This window comes from Besnoitia besnoiti, chromosome V (assembly GCF_002563875.1).
Source record: "Besnoitia besnoiti strain Bb-Ger1 chromosome V, whole genome shotgun sequence".
NCBI classification, from domain to species: domain Eukaryota; phylum Apicomplexa; class Conoidasida; order Eucoccidiorida; family Sarcocystidae; genus Besnoitia; species Besnoitia besnoiti.
The window spans coordinates 3,789,540-3,806,131 of NC_042360.1; the positions used below are offsets into that span (position 1 = coordinate 3,789,540).

The 16,592-nt window shown below is 65.8% G+C and overlaps 2 protein-coding genes across 2 annotated transcripts; both read right to left on the reverse strand.

Annotated features, from left to right (window-relative positions):
• Positions 1–945: 945 nt before the first annotated feature.
• BESB_063430 (uncharacterized protein) lies at positions 946–13,782 on the reverse strand (the record flags this gene model as incomplete). The annotated part of the gene is made up of 8 exons (XM_029364757.1): positions 946–4,861; positions 5,153–5,916; positions 6,589–6,938; positions 7,073–10,290; positions 10,798–11,546; positions 11,887–12,234; positions 12,687–13,183; positions 13,356–13,782. The coding sequence occupies 8 exons, from the start codon at positions 13,780–13,782 to the stop codon at positions 946–948; spliced, it is 10,269 nt and encodes a 3,422-aa protein (XP_029219465.1).
• Positions 13,783–13,910: 128 nt separating this feature from the next.
• On the reverse strand, positions 13,911–16,592 carry BESB_063440 (uncharacterized protein; the record flags this gene model as incomplete). Its single annotated transcript, XM_029364758.1, has 1 exon — positions 13,911–16,592. The coding sequence occupies one exon, from the start codon at positions 16,590–16,592 to the stop codon at positions 13,911–13,913; it is 2,682 nt and encodes an 893-aa protein (XP_029219466.1).

Sequence of the window (16,592 nt, forward strand, 5' to 3'; positions counted from 1 at the left end):
CAGATCAGCGGGCGCCGCGGCAGGCAAGACCATGCTGTTTCATCTCACACTCTGCAGTCTCTCGTACATCTACCCGCGCAAGTCCAGCCAACCTAACGTCCTCACATTAGGCGCCAAACCCGCGTCACTTCCATGAGCTTGTGCACGTTGACACAAGGTCCCAACGCGCAATCTGGTGCAAATCTGTTCGCGCGGTCACCGCCGTGAAACGAGGTGGGCTCAAGACGCTGCAATGTTCGGGGGCCTCGGATTAGCTCCAGTGCGGCCCGATTACAAAAAAAGGCATGTTTTAACACGTTGGCGGCAACAAGCCACCGACAAAACGTTGCCGGGTACTGTTATATCTGTGTCTCTAAAGTTCCGAAAGAAAAACAAGTAGATCCCGCCACCGAATCTAATCACGCTACAAGGAGCTCCACCCCCACGGGCAGCCACGCGGCCCACGGGGGTAATGCGTTCTCCCACGAACCCCCTTCCTCCCCCCCCCCTTCCCCCGTCAAGCCAAGATCCCTCCTGGCTGCAACGCGAGAGGAAACCCGCATAATCAGATAAAGGTAACAGTAGTCAATTTATCGCCGCCAAACAAACAAGAAATAACACAAAGGGGCATCACGGTGTACAGATATACACATATAAGTACCACAGGTGCTGATGAACAACTCTTGTTACATCGGCCATGCACTGTAGAATGCATTCAACACTGGGCAGTTGCCCCCTAACCTAAAAAAACGACTCAGTTCAGTAACTCATCAGCTGCGAACGAATTCGCAATCACACCAAAGCTGCTGAAGCGTATTCCTGTGTTTCTGGGAATCGTTCACGTGGAGGGGGGTGAGGCGGGGCTGCACTGGATGCCCTGACTGCCGTCGCCAGCGCGGCTGCAGGCCCGCCAGCGAGCCAAGTCGGCGTCCTCCAGGCCTCGCCCGTTCTCTCGCGCATAGTTGCTCAACTGTAGTGCTTTCTCGCTACACTCCCCTCCTGTCTCCAGAGCGTCTCTTGAGAACTTCCTTCGCCCTGGTCCGCGGCCACCCACTTCCACTGACCATCAGGCTGCATCTGAAGCGTCTGCTGTGGCGTCCGCCCCACACTGCAGTTCAGGTCAGCGCCCCTGCCCCCAAAACGCGAGGCAGAAAACAAGCAGCTGAGCGCCTCTGCGTCAGCCATCCGGGCTGTCTCCAGCCTTGCTTTCTCCTTCAGGATGAGGGCCGGCCCTTGCGCCGTCGCCTTCGTTGAAGCAAAGAGAGGCGAAGAATCGATGGCGGCGGAAGTACCAGGTGAGGGTCCTCCGCACGGATGGCAAGGCGAAAACTGAGGCGAGCGGCGCTGGCAGAACCCGCAAACGTGAGGCAGGACGCAGACCAACCCCGCGATCAGCAGCACGAGGAGGATGGTCCACTCCCACAGCGAACCAGATGCGTCGCTGCGCTCTCTCTGCTCGCTTGTCTCTCCCTTGGCATCGCTCTCCTCCGGTGCTGGTCGCGCGTGGGGGCCTCCGCCGCTGGCCTCGCTCTCTCTCCGCGCAGCCGGAAGCTTGGAAGACGACGACGAGAACAAGAGAGGCGGGAAGAGAAGCCGCTGCTCCTCTCTCTTCTCCTCTGCTCTCTCTCTCTGCCTGTCAACTTTGCGCCCTCGCTGTAGCGTCAGCGTGAGCCGCTGCTTCCACTCGCGAGATTCGATAGTCAGTTGGGCAGACTCTGGAGCTTCCCACGCGTACCCGCGCCCAGCCCTGGACGCGTTCTCTTCTCGGTCGCTATCTGCCCCGCCTCGCCTGTCGCCAGGGGACGCAGCCGCGCGAGACAGGGCCGCCTCCACACGAACGGCCAGCAACAAGCCCTTCTGCTGCGCCCGAACTGCGTACGCGTCAGAGGAGACACCGACGTCGACAGACACCTCTGCGGCGCTTGCCGACGCGCCGCCCTCGCGGCTCACGACAGGAGGTACAGGGTACACGAAGACTGTGAGCGGCAGCATCGCGCCTTCGCCGGCGCGCGACTCCTGTACGCTGGCGAAGCCCGCCCCGGCTGTTCCTTGCTCCTCGCCACTGCCCTCTGCGGCCCGCCTGCATTGGCTACTAGAGTCCGCCACGTCTGCCTCTTCAAAGAGGTCATCGCGGTCGCCGCCGCCACCACTCGCGGGCTCGCTCGTCTCCTTCGTCTCCCCTGGAGCCGAGCAGCCTGCGCTCATCCGCTGCGTCTCCCCTACGTAGAGCACCGGCGGCTCGTCCAGGCGCATGTAGCGCGAGTCGAAGAGAACGCGCATCTGCGGCTTATACGGGATCGCTGCACAGAGCTGCGCGGGAGGCGTCTCTCTGAGAAGGAATCGGCTCTTTGCCCGCTGCAACGCAATCTCAGCGCTCGCGTTTCCTGCCTCGGGTCCCCCGTCGGGCTCTGTGAACGCCGCGAGGGACGCTGGCGAGAGAGCAAGGAGACTAGGTGCCAGCCCGGTGCTGACACTGACGGACACAGGAAGAGACAGGCTGTCCAAGAGAGGCGCGGGCGACGCGGCAGCGGCTCGACGACCGTCGTCTCGGAAGGACGACGCAGCAGAAAGGCTCGCTGCTCCACAGGGGAGACGGCCTGCCGGAAGTGCCCCTGGTGGGTTCGCACGCTGCGCGCGGCCGTCGCCAGCGGCACCGGCGACAGACGAAGACGTCTGGGAGATACGAAGAAGCGTAGGGAGGTCAGATTCGACAGAGAGGAGCCGACGCTCCTGGAAGGCGCACGCGTGGGACACGAGGAGCTGGTCAACGTCCTCGCGGAGCGTCGAAAGAGTCGCCGTCTCGCCGTGTCTCGCCTTTCCCGACATCCGCGAGCCCGTCGGGGACTCCTCGCCCGTTTCCGCCTCCACGTCCAGAGACAGAAGCGGCAGCTGCGTGCTCTCCGTGACGAACAGCGGCGCGAGGCGAGGATCGCTCACGGCACACTGGATGCCTCCGCCAGAGTGCACATACACCGATGACGCCACATCTGTCCACGATCCCCCCGCGGCCTGCGAGGCTTGCAGACGGAAGAACAGGAGCTCGCCTGCCGGCGAGCGGCCCGCGTCTCCCCCCAAGTCTCCTGAGCCGCCGAGACGCCCGAGCGCGAACGGCCTCGCGCTCCTCTCCTCCCCGCCGCCGCTGGATGCTGCCGCCCCAGTGTTCCTTCTGTCTTCTGCGCAGCCGCCCAGTCGCTCGAGACGCGGCAGAGAGGTCACCGCGCCTTCGCGCAGCGGAGCCCAGGCAGTAGACGGCACAGCCAGCAGCGAGGCCCGTCTGCTTTCCGCGTCTCCTCGTGCGAACCGGGCCGCGCATCCTGCAGCCGCCACGACTCGAACGCGCTCCGGGTCGCGTGCGTCGGCATCTCCCTCTCCGTCCCTCGCCTCCCGCCAGCTCAGAATTTCGACGTCCAACACTGAGCTCTGGTGGCTCGCGAAAACCGTCGCGTGCCCTGTACGCTGCGCCACGGCGACCGGGCCGTCCACGCCGGCGGCAGACAGCCTAGGTGAGGTCGCATGCGCAGGCGCGAGCCGGGTCGCGGTCGCAGACGCCGGCGTGGCGACGCTGAGCAACTCCGGGTGCGAGGTCTGCCACCAGAGGAGAGCGGGTTGAGGGCACTCAAAGAATGGCGACGAAGACAGATACTCCGCAAACAACGCGGGCGAGGCAGAGCGACGAGACGGCGAGAAGCTCGACGACCAGTCCAGGAAGCCTGTCATGGAGAAGAAGGGCGACAGAGGCGAGAACGAACGGCGGTCGGCGGAGGAGCCGTTTGCGCAGCCGCCGAGCGTCGCTGAGGACTTTGCTGGGCCGCGCTCGCCTCCGGCTGAGTCTGTCTGCTGTCGATACGCCGCTTGCTCGCTCCACCACGCGGCGGCTAGCCGCTTTCTGAGCGCGGAGAAAAGCAGGTCCACACCGTCGACGCGCAGACGGACTTCGGGGAGTTCGTGTTGCTCATCGCTGGCCGCGCGCTCGCTCTCTTCGCTGAAGACGAGAGAAGCTAACACAGCCGGCAAGTCGTGCAGCGTGACTCGGAATGAGACAGACACGGGCAGAAACGATGGCGAGCTCTCTGATGCGCACCGCGCCGTCCCAGTCGCACACGACGCGCGCGCCGCACGGCCCACAGGCGCATGCCTTGCGCAAAGCCCTCGCTTCAGGTGAAGAAACCAGGCGGAAGTGCTCGCAGCATCATCTGAGAAATGGATAAGCGGGTCGCCCACAGAGAAAGCTGGTGAATAGACAGCTGCCTGCGCAGAAGCTTTCCGCCGCATGGACGCAAAGACAGACGAGAGGGAGAGATGCAGAGACTCTCCTAGGGACGGCGCGAAAAGGTCGACGAGCCGAGCAACAGAGAGGAGCGACAGGCAGTCGGGAGACGCAGGAGAATACGCTGTCTCTCTTGCGCGCTTCCACAAGGCCGCTGGGAAAAGCGGAGAAGGCTGTTCATGCAGCGAACGGTCACCGCGCCTTTCTTGCATGGCGAGGGACAGCAGCGAGGACAAAAGAGACTCCAAGCGGAAAGTCAGCCGGAACGAAAGATGCGGCGGGCTCTGGGCGACAGGAACCCTCGCCTCAGGAAGCAGGTGAACCGCCGTTCCCGGCAGTGCAAGAAGCCGCCGCGAAGCCGAAACCCTGCGTCCGTCGGTCTCCGCCAACGCCGCCACCGGCAGGTCAGACGGATACACTCGAGAGTCTGTGCACAGTCGGACTGTGTCGGCGAAGAAGTGCGAGGACGTCGCAGGAGAAAGGAGGAAGACGGTGACGGCCGCGCACCCAGAGAGGAAACTGGAGGCTTGAATCAGGACGGCGGGCGGCTCGAAGGCGCGGCCTAGGTCCACCTCAGCGGATACCACGGACGGATGCGAAGAGAAGACGTCAATCCTGAGAAGCACGCAACCCCGAGACGAAATTCGCCATGACGTCCCTCCGCCGGAGTGAGTGTGAATTGCATCTGCACCGAAACGAAACCGCCATAGAGCAGAGGGTCTGATCGCCTACAAAAACTTCTACCGCCCTCAGAGGAGGTGAGGAGGCAGGCTCTCTTAAGACTCTCGCTTTCGTCATGTATCTGCTAATTCTCAGCGCGTTGTCTAGGGTTGCTCGGGTCTCTGCTGGCAACCCAGACCACGCTGTTTCGCTGCTGTGGCGCCGACTCCGACCCCGGTGGCTCACCTGAGGTCCGTCGGAGACACGATTTGCCGTCCCTCGCGATCTTTCAAGACGACATGGGCGGTCACTTTCTCGCCCCTCTGCAGAGTTCTCTCTTTCAAAATCAGCTCGATGTTGGCTACAGGGGCAACGTCGACGCGCACGACCGTCCAGGTGGGCGCCCGCGCGCGGGACGCGTCGTCTGTTTGATTGTTCTTGGCTCTCTCGCCTGGCGAGAGCGAGGCGCCAAACAGCGCGAGAGACGCGGCCGGAAGCGCCTCGAGCCGCACAACCGAAGACGACGCCGCGGCGCCTGTGACGAATCCGCCGTCGCCGGCAAGCACGCGCAGGGCCGCGGCCCACGCTTTGGCCTGGGGCGCGCATGCACAGCCCGGCGCCCCCGGCGCTGAGGCCTCCTGGCTAGCAGCTGCCGCCTGACTAGCCTTTGCGTCCACCGCGGGGCCCGCGGGCCCGTCGGAGCAAGGGCAGGACGCGCTGGGCTTGGCGTCCGCAGCGGGCGCGGGCACGAGGCGCACGCGGCAGCAGGGCAACCGATACTCGGCCGCCGGAGCCACCAGCAGAGACGAAAGCGAAGACGGCGACGCCGCCAGAAGATCCGCCCACCACGCCGGTCCCGACGGAGTCGCCAAAGGCAACGGCGACAGCGGCCCAGACGCAGGCGACGTCGACGACGCACCGGCGTGCGCAGTCAGCGACGCGGGCTGCAGGAGCGCGGACGACGGCGTCGGCGAAGCGAAAAGCGGAAGGGACGACACCACGACCGAGACCTGCGCGTAAAAACCACCGCGAGGCAGGGACGTGAATCACACAAAACCGTGCCCGAGCCAGCCATCCGCCCGCCTTGCCCCCCGCACCTCCTGGAGTCGGACGGAAAGCCAGGCCCGGCCGCCAGCCGTGTCGCTCAGCGAGTCCGACGATCAGCACAGACGAGACAAACTCCTCCCGCACAGGTCGTCACACCTTGGGCGAATGCCAATAAGCCAATGCGATGTCAAGTTCGCGCATCGCGCGGTTGAAGGAACCACTCACGGAGCGCCTTGGCCATCGGCCTCGACACCCCACAGGGCCCCAGCGCCCGCTTGTCAGCATGTGACGCTGCCGACACGGAACACGGGCCGCACGCTCCGTCGGCGCTCTCTGTGCTTCCACGAAGGCCGCCACAGCTCTCAAATCCCCCGCATACATTACATGTAGCGTAGGCGCATTTAGATATACTGCGCACGTGCGAGGCCCGTCGTGTACGTCATTCGGTTTCTTTGGCATCTACCGTGGGCACAGCTGAAAGCAAGATACACCTCCCACACACACGTGTAACTATATCTCTTTACTTACCTATCTATCTGCTTATCTATGTATATCTATATATCTGTATCTGTAAGTATATCTCTGTCTCTCTGTATATACGAATCAGGCGGAGTTGAGGCGCGCGGTGCTCTTACCTCTGTCTCGAGAACGACCTGGCGGGAACGCTGCGTTTGGGCGCCTTCCCGAGGCGCACACTGGACTCTCAGGTGGAGCCGCGCAGTCCCCTCCCGCAGGCCCACAATGGAGACACTCGCCGCTTCGCCAGTGCCCGACAGCGTGCGCCGAACGGTCGTCGCGGCAGGCAGGAACGGCATCGCCGATGCGTTGGAGCAGCTTTCCGAAGAGGCACGGGACGCCCCGCGCGCCAGATCGATCGCGCGAGCATCGACGAAGCCGAAGACAGGCGTGGCTCCGTCTTCCTTCACGGCGCGCCACGTGTAGGTGCACAGCGACGCCGAGGGAGGCGGCAGCGAAGCCGAAACACCTGCAAGGCAGCAGACACGTCAGCAGCAAACCAACGAGAGCGAACCTACATCTCTGAGGGTCGTGCAGAAAGGTCACTCTGCCAGCGGAAAGACGAACAGCGAGAGACGCAAGAACTCACAAACAGGTCCTCACCTAGCTGCTGGAGACGCCTCTGGCCCCCGCGGGTCTCCTGGTCCAGGCCGGGGTCGCCGACGGCGCCGGTGGGCGCCGCAAGGTGCCCGAAGAGGAACTCGCGTCCCTCTGCGTCGTAGAGGAAGGCGTGGAGTCTCTGGGTCAGGTGCACGCCGACACGGACGGTGTCGTCCGCGTCGTCGCGGTGCGCCGCCGCGCCGTCAGGGTCGGCGGCGCTCGCAGGTCCGTTGGCTTCAAAGCGAGCGACCCTCTCGCGGTGCGCCTCGACGAATCGATTGCCGCCTGGGACGCGCGAGCGAGAGCCGACCACCACGCGCGCGGGGAGCGCCACGATGACCTGCACGGTAGCCGCCGCTTGCCGCAGCCCGAGGAACTGCGACGAGGCAGACGCAGCGGAGGTGGCGGCGACGGGGAAGTCGTGGCTGGAGTCGCCCACGCGCACAGTGAGCGTGGCGCTGCCCTCACCGCCTGTGACGAGCTCGACAACTTGTGCGACGGGCTCCCGCGGGTCCGGAGGCGAGTCGTCCTCCTCGTCGCCAGTCATCACCTTGAGCAGCAGCTTGCGCGCGTCAAACGCGGCCAAGACCGGCGCGCCGAGGACCTCCACCGCCCTCGCCGCCACCACGCTCGCGTCTGACGACTCGCACCGTCGAATCGCAGTGAAGCGCCGCCGGCTCGCCTGAGCGTCACTCTCCAAGTCTTCGTCCCGGCGCCGGGCGCTGTGGCGCGGGCCGCCGCGGATCGTCAGCTGCAGCGAGTGCCCGCCCGGGAGCATCACGAGCGACGACGGGAAGATCTTCAGCGGCGGATAGAGCGCCAGGACCATCTCCGCGCTCACCGCAGACGCCACCAGCTGCGCCGACGCGTCCAACGACCAGTTTGTCGCTTGCACGGTCAGCAGCAACTCGGTGTCCGCGTCAAAGCCGTCCACGTAAAAGAGAAAGTCTGGGCACTCGTCGCCCTCGGCGGAGGGCACGACGCGCCTCTCGCCTTCCGCGGCGGGCTCCGCGCCGGGTGCGGCGCTGCAGAACCCCGAGGAAGCCAACAGCGTCTCCATCTCGGCGTGCCACAGCAGCTTTGCAGGCGCGAGGCCGCTGCGGTCCGCGGGGAACGCGGCCGACGCCGCCCCAGATCGAGGCCCGAAGGACACTTCTGCGTACGTCGCGGAGGTTTCGGCGGCGGCGGACGGGGTCTCAAGCGAGGAAGAGTACCCTTGCTCGCCCGCGCCACCCCCGCCGGCCGAGGCGCCTCGCGCCTGCGTCGCGGCGGCTTGTCTGTCGCGCGTCCGCTGGACGTAAACAAAGCCGCGGCCGTCGCTCTCGTCGACTGGCTGCTGGCGCCCACCAGAGAGGGGAGCATCGCCTCCTCGCCGTTTCGGGTTTCTGGAGATCTTCAGCGACAGGTCCATCGCGCGGAAGAACGCTGGATCCAGTTTCGCGCCGTCCGAGGCAATCACATCGACCTTCACACCATACGTCCTGCCCTTCTCGATTTCCCCCCAGTTGCCGCTAATCCAGCCGTGCCTCGCGCGGCTCTCCGCTTCTCGCCGGCGGCTCCCCGCCAGCAGCGACTCCGGAGGCAGAACCGACAGCGACACACGCTCGACCCTGAGGAACTGGAGCTCGAGAGTTCTCGTCGGCGCAGACTTCCGCTCCGCCGCCTCCTCCTCCGCCCCAGGCACGACAAGCCCGGCGTCGTCGCCTACCATGCCGGCGTCTTCGACTGTCAGCAGGCCGGAGGCCGCTGGGCGCCCGCGTCGCGGAGGGGCGCTCTCGTCCTCTTCGCCTGTCTCGGGCCTTTCTGCGCCCGAAGACGACGCAGTGACCGGCGGGACGACCCACACCTCCTGCTCAGTCAGCGGGCACGTCGCTGAACAGAGGGCAGCGCCCCTAGGCCAGGCGTAGGGGCGTCGCAGCGGGAAGAGGGCGGCGGGGAGCGACTGAGGGTGCGGCTTCTGAGAGGCGTCGGCGGAGCGCAGCACGAGACTCGTAACGTCCAGGCCATCCTGCGGGAAGGGCGCGCGCGTCGACTCAGCTCGCGCATCCGCCGGAGACGAAGCTGCCGCCCTGTCGCCGCGGTAAGCGGCGCGGAAGCGCGCCTCGAACCGCGCCAGCGTTTGGTCGGGGGACAGGGCGGAGAAGAACGCAGAGTGCGACGCGCCGTCAGCCAGCAGCCGCGGCCCCGGCGTCTCGACGAAGAGGCCAAACACAGAGGACGGACCGGAAGAAAACGAGGTGGAGGCCGCGCGCGCCTTCACCTGACTGTGCGGAGAGGTGAACTGCAGCAGCAGGCGGTACACCAGCTGCGGATGGTAGAAGAGGCGCACAGGGAAGGCGGCGTCCGGCGACGGCTGCGGGGCGAGAGCCGAAACTGCGGGGTCACCAAGAGGAGGGAAGAATCCAGGAACGAAGGCAGGCGAGGGGGGAGGCACGAAGAAGCGCGAGGGCGGCAACACGACCAGGAAGAGCGTCTCCGCGAGCTTGTCTCCTCGCCACGCAGACGACCGGAGCGCCCCGGAAGCGTCGCGGTTCTCCCTTTGACGAAGTGACTCCCGAGCCGCGTCCAGCGAGCTGAGAAGCAGACGCTGGGCGTCTTCTTGGAGAGCAGCATCTCTTAGTGCAGCCGCCGTCTCCGCGGGCCATGTTAGGTGCACAGAGAGCGACAAGGTCCCGCAGCAGGCCTCGGAGTCGACTGCCACGCCCACGCCGTCGACGGCAGCGAACGCCTCGGTCTTCGCCGTCTCCTTGGCGCCTGCAGCCCTGCGACCTGCGCCGCCGGAGTCCGAATCCGCGCCGAAGAACGGGACGAGTGAAGCGCGGTCCCGGTCGGTCTGCGCGCCCCTAGCCTGGTCCGCGGGGGCAGGCACCCCCGCCAGCTCCCAGGTGTCAGGCGATGAGGAAAAGAAGGAGGTGACGTTCAGCATCGGGCGCAGGTTCGCGTCGTAGGAAACGAAGAAAAACCGGTGCGTGGCGCCGCAGCGGAGAAACAGAGACGGCGTAGACGGGCTCGAGAGAGAGAGAGGAGAGATCTGCGGGAACGAGACAGTCGCGGGGGTGAGCGGGAAGGAGGACGACGGGGACAGGGCCGCTGGAGCACGTGGCGACGACGAAGAGGCAGCCACGCCAAAGAGAGAAGAAAACGTCGGCAGAGGGAAGATCTCAATGTGCTCCGGAATCGAGCACATGATCCAGACGCGAACTGAAGTTGACACTGCGTCCCTGAAACACCACACAGCGGCGCACCAAAGAAAAAAGGCTGAAAACAAAGCAACAGCGCGTGCGCAAATACCCCTGCGCGCCACCACATTAAACGAAACAACGCAAGAAAAGAATTCGTCTTTTCCGCAGAACACGCAGAGGCCGGTCGGGCGGAGTTAGCTGGGCGGAGCCTCCGGCCTGGCTCCCTGTCCTCACAGCGCAGACAAAAGCTTCTTTCCAACACATCGCGACAAACTTGCAAACCAGAACGCAAACCCACCGACTAATGCGCAGCAGCATCTCTTTACACTCTCCATTTGAGCAGCCGCCTCAAGACAGTCCCGCGGAAGCTCAAGCTGACAAAGCCCATACCAAACATGAATCATAGAAAAAAGCATGCATCTGTGGCTGCCCCCTGCCGCCAGCAGCCGAGCAGTCCGAGCTCTTGGCGCCTCTGAACAGCACGGCCAGTTTTTGGCTCCACCTTGCATGCACTTTTCGCCCCGGCGCGTGGTTGTTTCCCCTTACACGTCGATGTGTTTCCTGGGGAGAGTCGTCGTCTTCAGCGCCACTTTCGCGGCGGCTGTGCCCGGCTGCAGACAGACGACTCGCAGGAAGTCTTCGGAGTCTCCGCTCACGAGCCCGACGCGTGCGGTGCCTTCGGGCGCGTCGGGCTCCAGCTCGCCGCCGTGCAGCTGCACGTAGGCCGAGGGGCGGTCTGGCGGCCCCCCCTTGGTGAAGAAGGTGAGGGAGGAGCCGACAGCGAGCGTGAGGATTTCTTCGCTGGCGCGCGCGCCGCCTGCGGCCGGCGCCGAACTTGCAGAGGCCTCACGATACCGCGACGCCACAGCGGAGACTGGGGCGCTGTAGAGGAGGGGCGACGCACGGGAGGGCAGCCCAGCCGCAACCGCGCCTCTCGGGAGGCCCCGGCGCTCAATGCGGTGCAGCGCCCCCTCGCGAGTGTCTCCTGGCTCGGCCTCGCCCGCTGTCCACGACGTGGAGGCCGCCTCGCCGCCCTCGGAAGGGCCCGCAAAGTCGAGTAGCGAGTCAAGCAGATGCGGAGACTTGCGCGAGGGAAGCGGCGCCGGCAAGAACAGCCTGTCCAGCAGCACCCACGCCTCGAGCGGCGGGAAAACGTCCAGCGCGACAGACGCTGTCAAGGCTCCTGCTGCTGGCGCCGCCGCAGAGCGAGGTGACGCCGAGAAGAAGAAACGCGCCGAGCCTGGAGCCGTGCCCGTCAGACGGAAAACGCCACACGTGTAGGGAAGGGCTGACCGCTGCAGCGACACAACAAAGCACGCGAGCGCACGTCGAAAAGGCACACAGAGACAGAGACAAGCCCAACTGCGTATTGGGAGTTCTCGTTTCTCGCCTCGCATGCACGAAGGCCGAAACGCGCCTGCGAAAGCGCCATACAAACATGAGGCGAAGCGAGCTAGGCTCAGAAACCTGCATCGTTCTACGAGCACGAACACGCGTTTCTGTGTGCCCTCCACTCGACACGCCACAGGTGAAACTCGTTTAAAGGGCCTTTCTAAGTTTTGTCTTTCTCGCCTCCTTTCACTGCCGTCCCTCTGTCCCTCGCCTTCCCCTCGTTTTTCCGTCCTGGCATCCTACCAGTTCGCTGATCGCCAGCACGCCGGGGGCGTCGGTCCAGAACTGCGGGCTGTCGTCTGTTGCCTCGGCCGTGCCTCGCAGGAGCGCGAGGTTGTTGCAGCTGGCGAACTGAAGAGGCCGCAGATGCAGCGGGTGCCGCGAGACCCATGCGTCCTCCTCAGTTGCGTCTTCTTCAGACACTTCTTCACTCCACTTCGACGCGGCGCGGCGCACCGCGCGCGCCGCTGCGTCCAGTGACGTGAGCCGCGGACCGGCGGACGACGACAGCGAAGACTGCGAAAGCCAGTTGGACACGTTCGCGGGCAGCGCCAGGGTCGGCGGAATGCGTGCGTAAGCGGTGACGACAGCCTGCAGACCAAGCGGCAACCGACGAGGAGACAGGAACATGCAGAGCACAACCCACCGCAACGCTGTCACGCACTGGAGGGAGCAGAGAGGAAAAGTGTCACGTGCGTCTTATGCCGCCCGTCTCTGCCCCTTTCTCGAGCTCTCTTTGCAGGGTTCAAGACGTTGGGCGTCTCAACTGGTCGACTCTCCCGGTGACTGTTCGCACATTCGAGAAGTAATGGATCCACGAGCTTGTACAGTTCCGCTTGCGTTACTTTTTCCTCTCCTACAGTGGGTGGTCGTTCTGTAAGATTTATGCCCTAGCGTCGCCGCGTTTCTTGTACTAAACGCGCAGCCCTAGACCGCCTGAGGCGCTATGGGCGCTCGCAATCTCGTCATCCGGCCCTTTGCTCGCGGCTAAAGCTACACACACGAGCCTCAACGGCGCGGCCTCGCTCGCATAAACTGCTTACAATCGCGTGTGTAACGTCCTCGCGAGGCGTCTGCCCTCCCACGGGGCCGTCGGCCTTCGCGGCTCGCTGCTGCATGTTCGCCTGCGCCGCGTCGAGTGCCTCGCGTCTGCCGTCTTCGCGGTAGGAGGCCTCGCCCTGCTGGATCAAGTAGGTATCTACGGTGATTTCCACGCGCTCAGGCTCGGCGACGATCACGAGGAACTCGAAGGAATTCTGCGGCTGACGCGCATCCTGCAGACGAAGCACGGCCGCCCCAGTCGCGGGCCTCCCGCCCTTCTTGCGCACGCGCTCCGCGCTCGCCGCAGCCGTCGTCTCGAGCCGAAAGCGCGGGCGCGCGGCGTGCGCGGGGGGCGACGCGGAGCCAGGGGTCGGCGTGTTGACGCCCCAGCCGAGCGGCGACAGCAGATTCGAAGACGCAAAGGGCGGAGACGCCGGAGACGCCGACAGCGGGGCAACCGTCACCAGCGAGGGATCCGACGACGTGAGGGTGTACCTGCCTGAGGGACAGACACGCGAGAGACACAGCCAATGCAAGGAGTCATTCACGCGACACTTCCACGCAGAGACGGATGACGACAAGAGCCGCTGGAGGAGGCCGATCCCTAGAGCAGACGGAAGGCCCGCCGAGCGCCCACGGGCCCGCGGGCCCCAGCAGGCGCGAGGACTCACCCGAGCCTCCCCAGGGTTCAACGATGAAGCTGTGGAGCGGCGGAAGCAGCAGCGGCTGGTCGGTGGAAAGGCGGACGCCTTCTTCACCCTCGGGCGCGGGCGCCGACTCGCGAGGGAAGAAGAGAAGAGACACAGGGTCAACCACGCGGAAGCGCAGGGAGATCGAGAGCGGCGCGGGCGGCTTCCAGGAGGCGTTCGGCGCCGCCGAAGACGCGAGAGAGCCGACGTGCATCAGCGAGGCCGTGAGTCGCCCCTGCGATCGACGCGCCGCCACGAACCAGGCGAGGAACTGCGCACCAAAAAAAAGAGACTCTCGAGACAGCAGGGCTGGGGGGGCGAGAGAGAGGTCAGCGACAAACACGCAAACACAGAAACCCGGCACTGGCAAGGAATCCACGAGTGAGCTCGAAAAACTCGATGCGCGCATCTGCACGATGGTGAAGGGCCGAGCAGGGCTGAGAGGCCGTCCCTGTAGCTCCCCTCCCCCACCCGAGGCAGCCAGCCAGGCCCACACTGCCAACGCCGTGGTGACCAGCCGAGCTGAGGAGAAGAGACCTACCTGCTGGGCGCTGCCCTTCCTCTGAAGGCCGCAGGCGTCTCCGCCGATCCCGACACCTCGCTCAGCTCCTCCATCCCCTCTGTCTCCGCTGACCCAGCTCGCGTCCTCCTCGTCCTCTTCGCTCGCGCAACTCCAGTGGAAGACAGCGTTTTTCGGCGTCGTGACGACGAGGAGCTGCGCATCCCGCTCGGCATCCCCGAAGACACGCGCGGCTCGCTCGACGCTCTCGGCTGCTGGGGACGCGCCGTCCTCGGCGGTCTTCGCGGTCGCTGGACTCGGGGGTCGCCGGCGGCGTCGCTGAGGGGCGCGAAGCCCTGCGACAAGCTCGCAGCGAGCATTTCGACTTTGCACAAGTACTCGCGTCCCCTGACGAGGTAGAGGACGTCGTCGTCGTGTCCCTCCGCCTCGCCGCCGGTCTTCACGAGGCTCATGAGCAGCTCCGTGGGCGGAACTCCGAGCGAGTCGTCGCCGAGCGCAGCGCCTTCGGCCTGCTCGTCCTCGGGTTGGCGGCCGTCGCCTGCGGGAGGCGCAGCCCAGGCCCTCTCGGCGAGCTTCGAGAGAAGCAGCAGCTCGCTGGCGTGCGTCTCCTCGGCGCGCGCCGTCCGCGAGTGGGGCCCGCGCTTGCTGTCGGCGCCCGCACTTCGCCCCATCTGCCTGCGGACGGCGAGAACAAGCTGTCTCCACACATCTTGTTGCCTGAGGGCCTGGATGTCATCCACGAAGAGGCGCAGCGCGGAAGGCTGCAGCACAAAGACTTTGGCGTGCTGCTCTTCGCCCGTCCGCATGTCGACGGCGCGCAGCAGTGTCGCGCCCTCGAGCCCGAAGCGCGTCGCCTGCTCGCCCTCTCCAGGGAACGCCGGCGGCGCGACCACGCGCAGGAGCCCAGAGGGGTCGATAGAGACCAGGGACGAGGCCGCCGAGGCCGCGTCGGTGGCGCGCTCCAGGGGCAGACGATCCTGTGCGTCGTAGACCGCCAGGTCGGTCGCGGAGAACTGCCAGTGCGGCGCGGGGAGCTCCACGTAGGAGGGTCCGCGAAGCGCCCGCGGAAACCCGGTGCCCGCCTGGCTCTCGGCTTGTTCGCGGAGTCGCAGCAGCCGGTACTGAAAGACGGCCGCCGGCGGCAGGACTTGGAACGAAGGAAGCAGCAGCACAGGCTCGTGGACGACGAAGGAGACGCGCGCCTCGCCGACGTGCTGGTAGTACTCGCCCGCGAGCCTGACGATGATTGTCGCACGTCCAGTCTTCAGCCCGCGAACCAGGAGCATGTCGCTGCGCCAGAAGGGGCCTGCGCTGCCCGCGCCCACGAGGCCGCCCGCCGAGTCGGCTGTGCGCGCGCGGGCGCCCGCGCCGGCAGCCTTCTCGCTCGTTTTCTCTACCCAGCGCCGCGTGGGCGTCGCGGCCTCGGCGTCGCCCGTGATGGGCTCCGCCTGCAGGACACCCTTCTCGCCCTCGAAGCGCCACAAAAAGACCAACCCCTGCAGACTGGTGAAGATGTTTCCTTCCTCGTCGAACGCTAACACGCCCACGTCGCCCAACTGACCCACAGCCAGCCGGCGGTCGCGCGTGCGGAAGGCGAGGCGCGCGATCGGCGCGACGACCGCCTGGACTCGCATGGCGCTCGGCGCGACGCCCGAGGCCGCGGCCGCGCGTCCGCCCGCGCCGCCCTGCGCCGTCGGCGAGGCGAAGATCCAGGAGCGCCCGCGGCGGTGCGGCGCCGGCACCGCCGCCTCCACAAGCACACGCGGGAGACACAGCGCCGGCGCGGCCTGCGGCGACGAGAGGGCCGCTGAGGAAGAGGAGGGCAAGAGACACGCCGACGAGAGCTGCGAAGGCGCGCAGTCCGGGCGAAGCAGCCGAATCGTGTCGGGGTGCTGCGCCGTCCAGTAGAAACACGGCGACGAAGAGGAGGACGAAAGCGACGCGCCGTTCTGCTCAACGATCAACAGCGTGCGCACAGACACCAACGGCGTGGCAACCCGTGCGTCGGGCGCCGGCGGCGGCGACGGCAACAGAACCTGCGCAGGGCCGATCTTCAGCTGCTGGCTGCGCGCCGGAGCGGCGGAGACAGGCGCGACGCTGGGGAGCCAGACGGGGAAGGACGCTGGCGGCGCGGGCGGCGAGGGCGACACCGCCCAGGACAGGAGAAAAACAAAAAGCAAGGCGCAGGCAGACGCGACAACGCGAAGCGCGCCGCGCCGCGCAGTTGCGCGGAGAGCCTGAGGACTGGACAGACGAGAGAGGCGTCCCATAGAGGCAGCCGCCTGCGGAGACTCCACGCAGGAGGCAGGGCGGGGCGTGGCCCCGCCCCGAGAGGGATCCGCCTGAGAGAAAACAGGCGCCTCGTCGCACTGGAGGTCGCGCGCACCGGCTCGTGCCGGCATCTCGACAGAAGAGGAAGGAAAGACAAACGAAGCGACACGCGGACAAGAATAGGCACGCGAGGCTGGAGGCGACGAGCGCGAGGAGGTCGCGAGTTTTGAAGACGACAAACAAGAAGACCGAGCAGACGAGGCGAGGGGGGAGCGCACTGAGAGTCCGCGGCCTGTCACTCTAGACTCTGCACTGGAGGGCGAAGTTGCAGCACACAAAGTCTGCAACGCATGCCGGAGGCGGAGAGGATGTTGGGATGCCGCCGAGGACGAGACTTCAGTCCTGCAGCCGTGGCTGGAATACCCCAT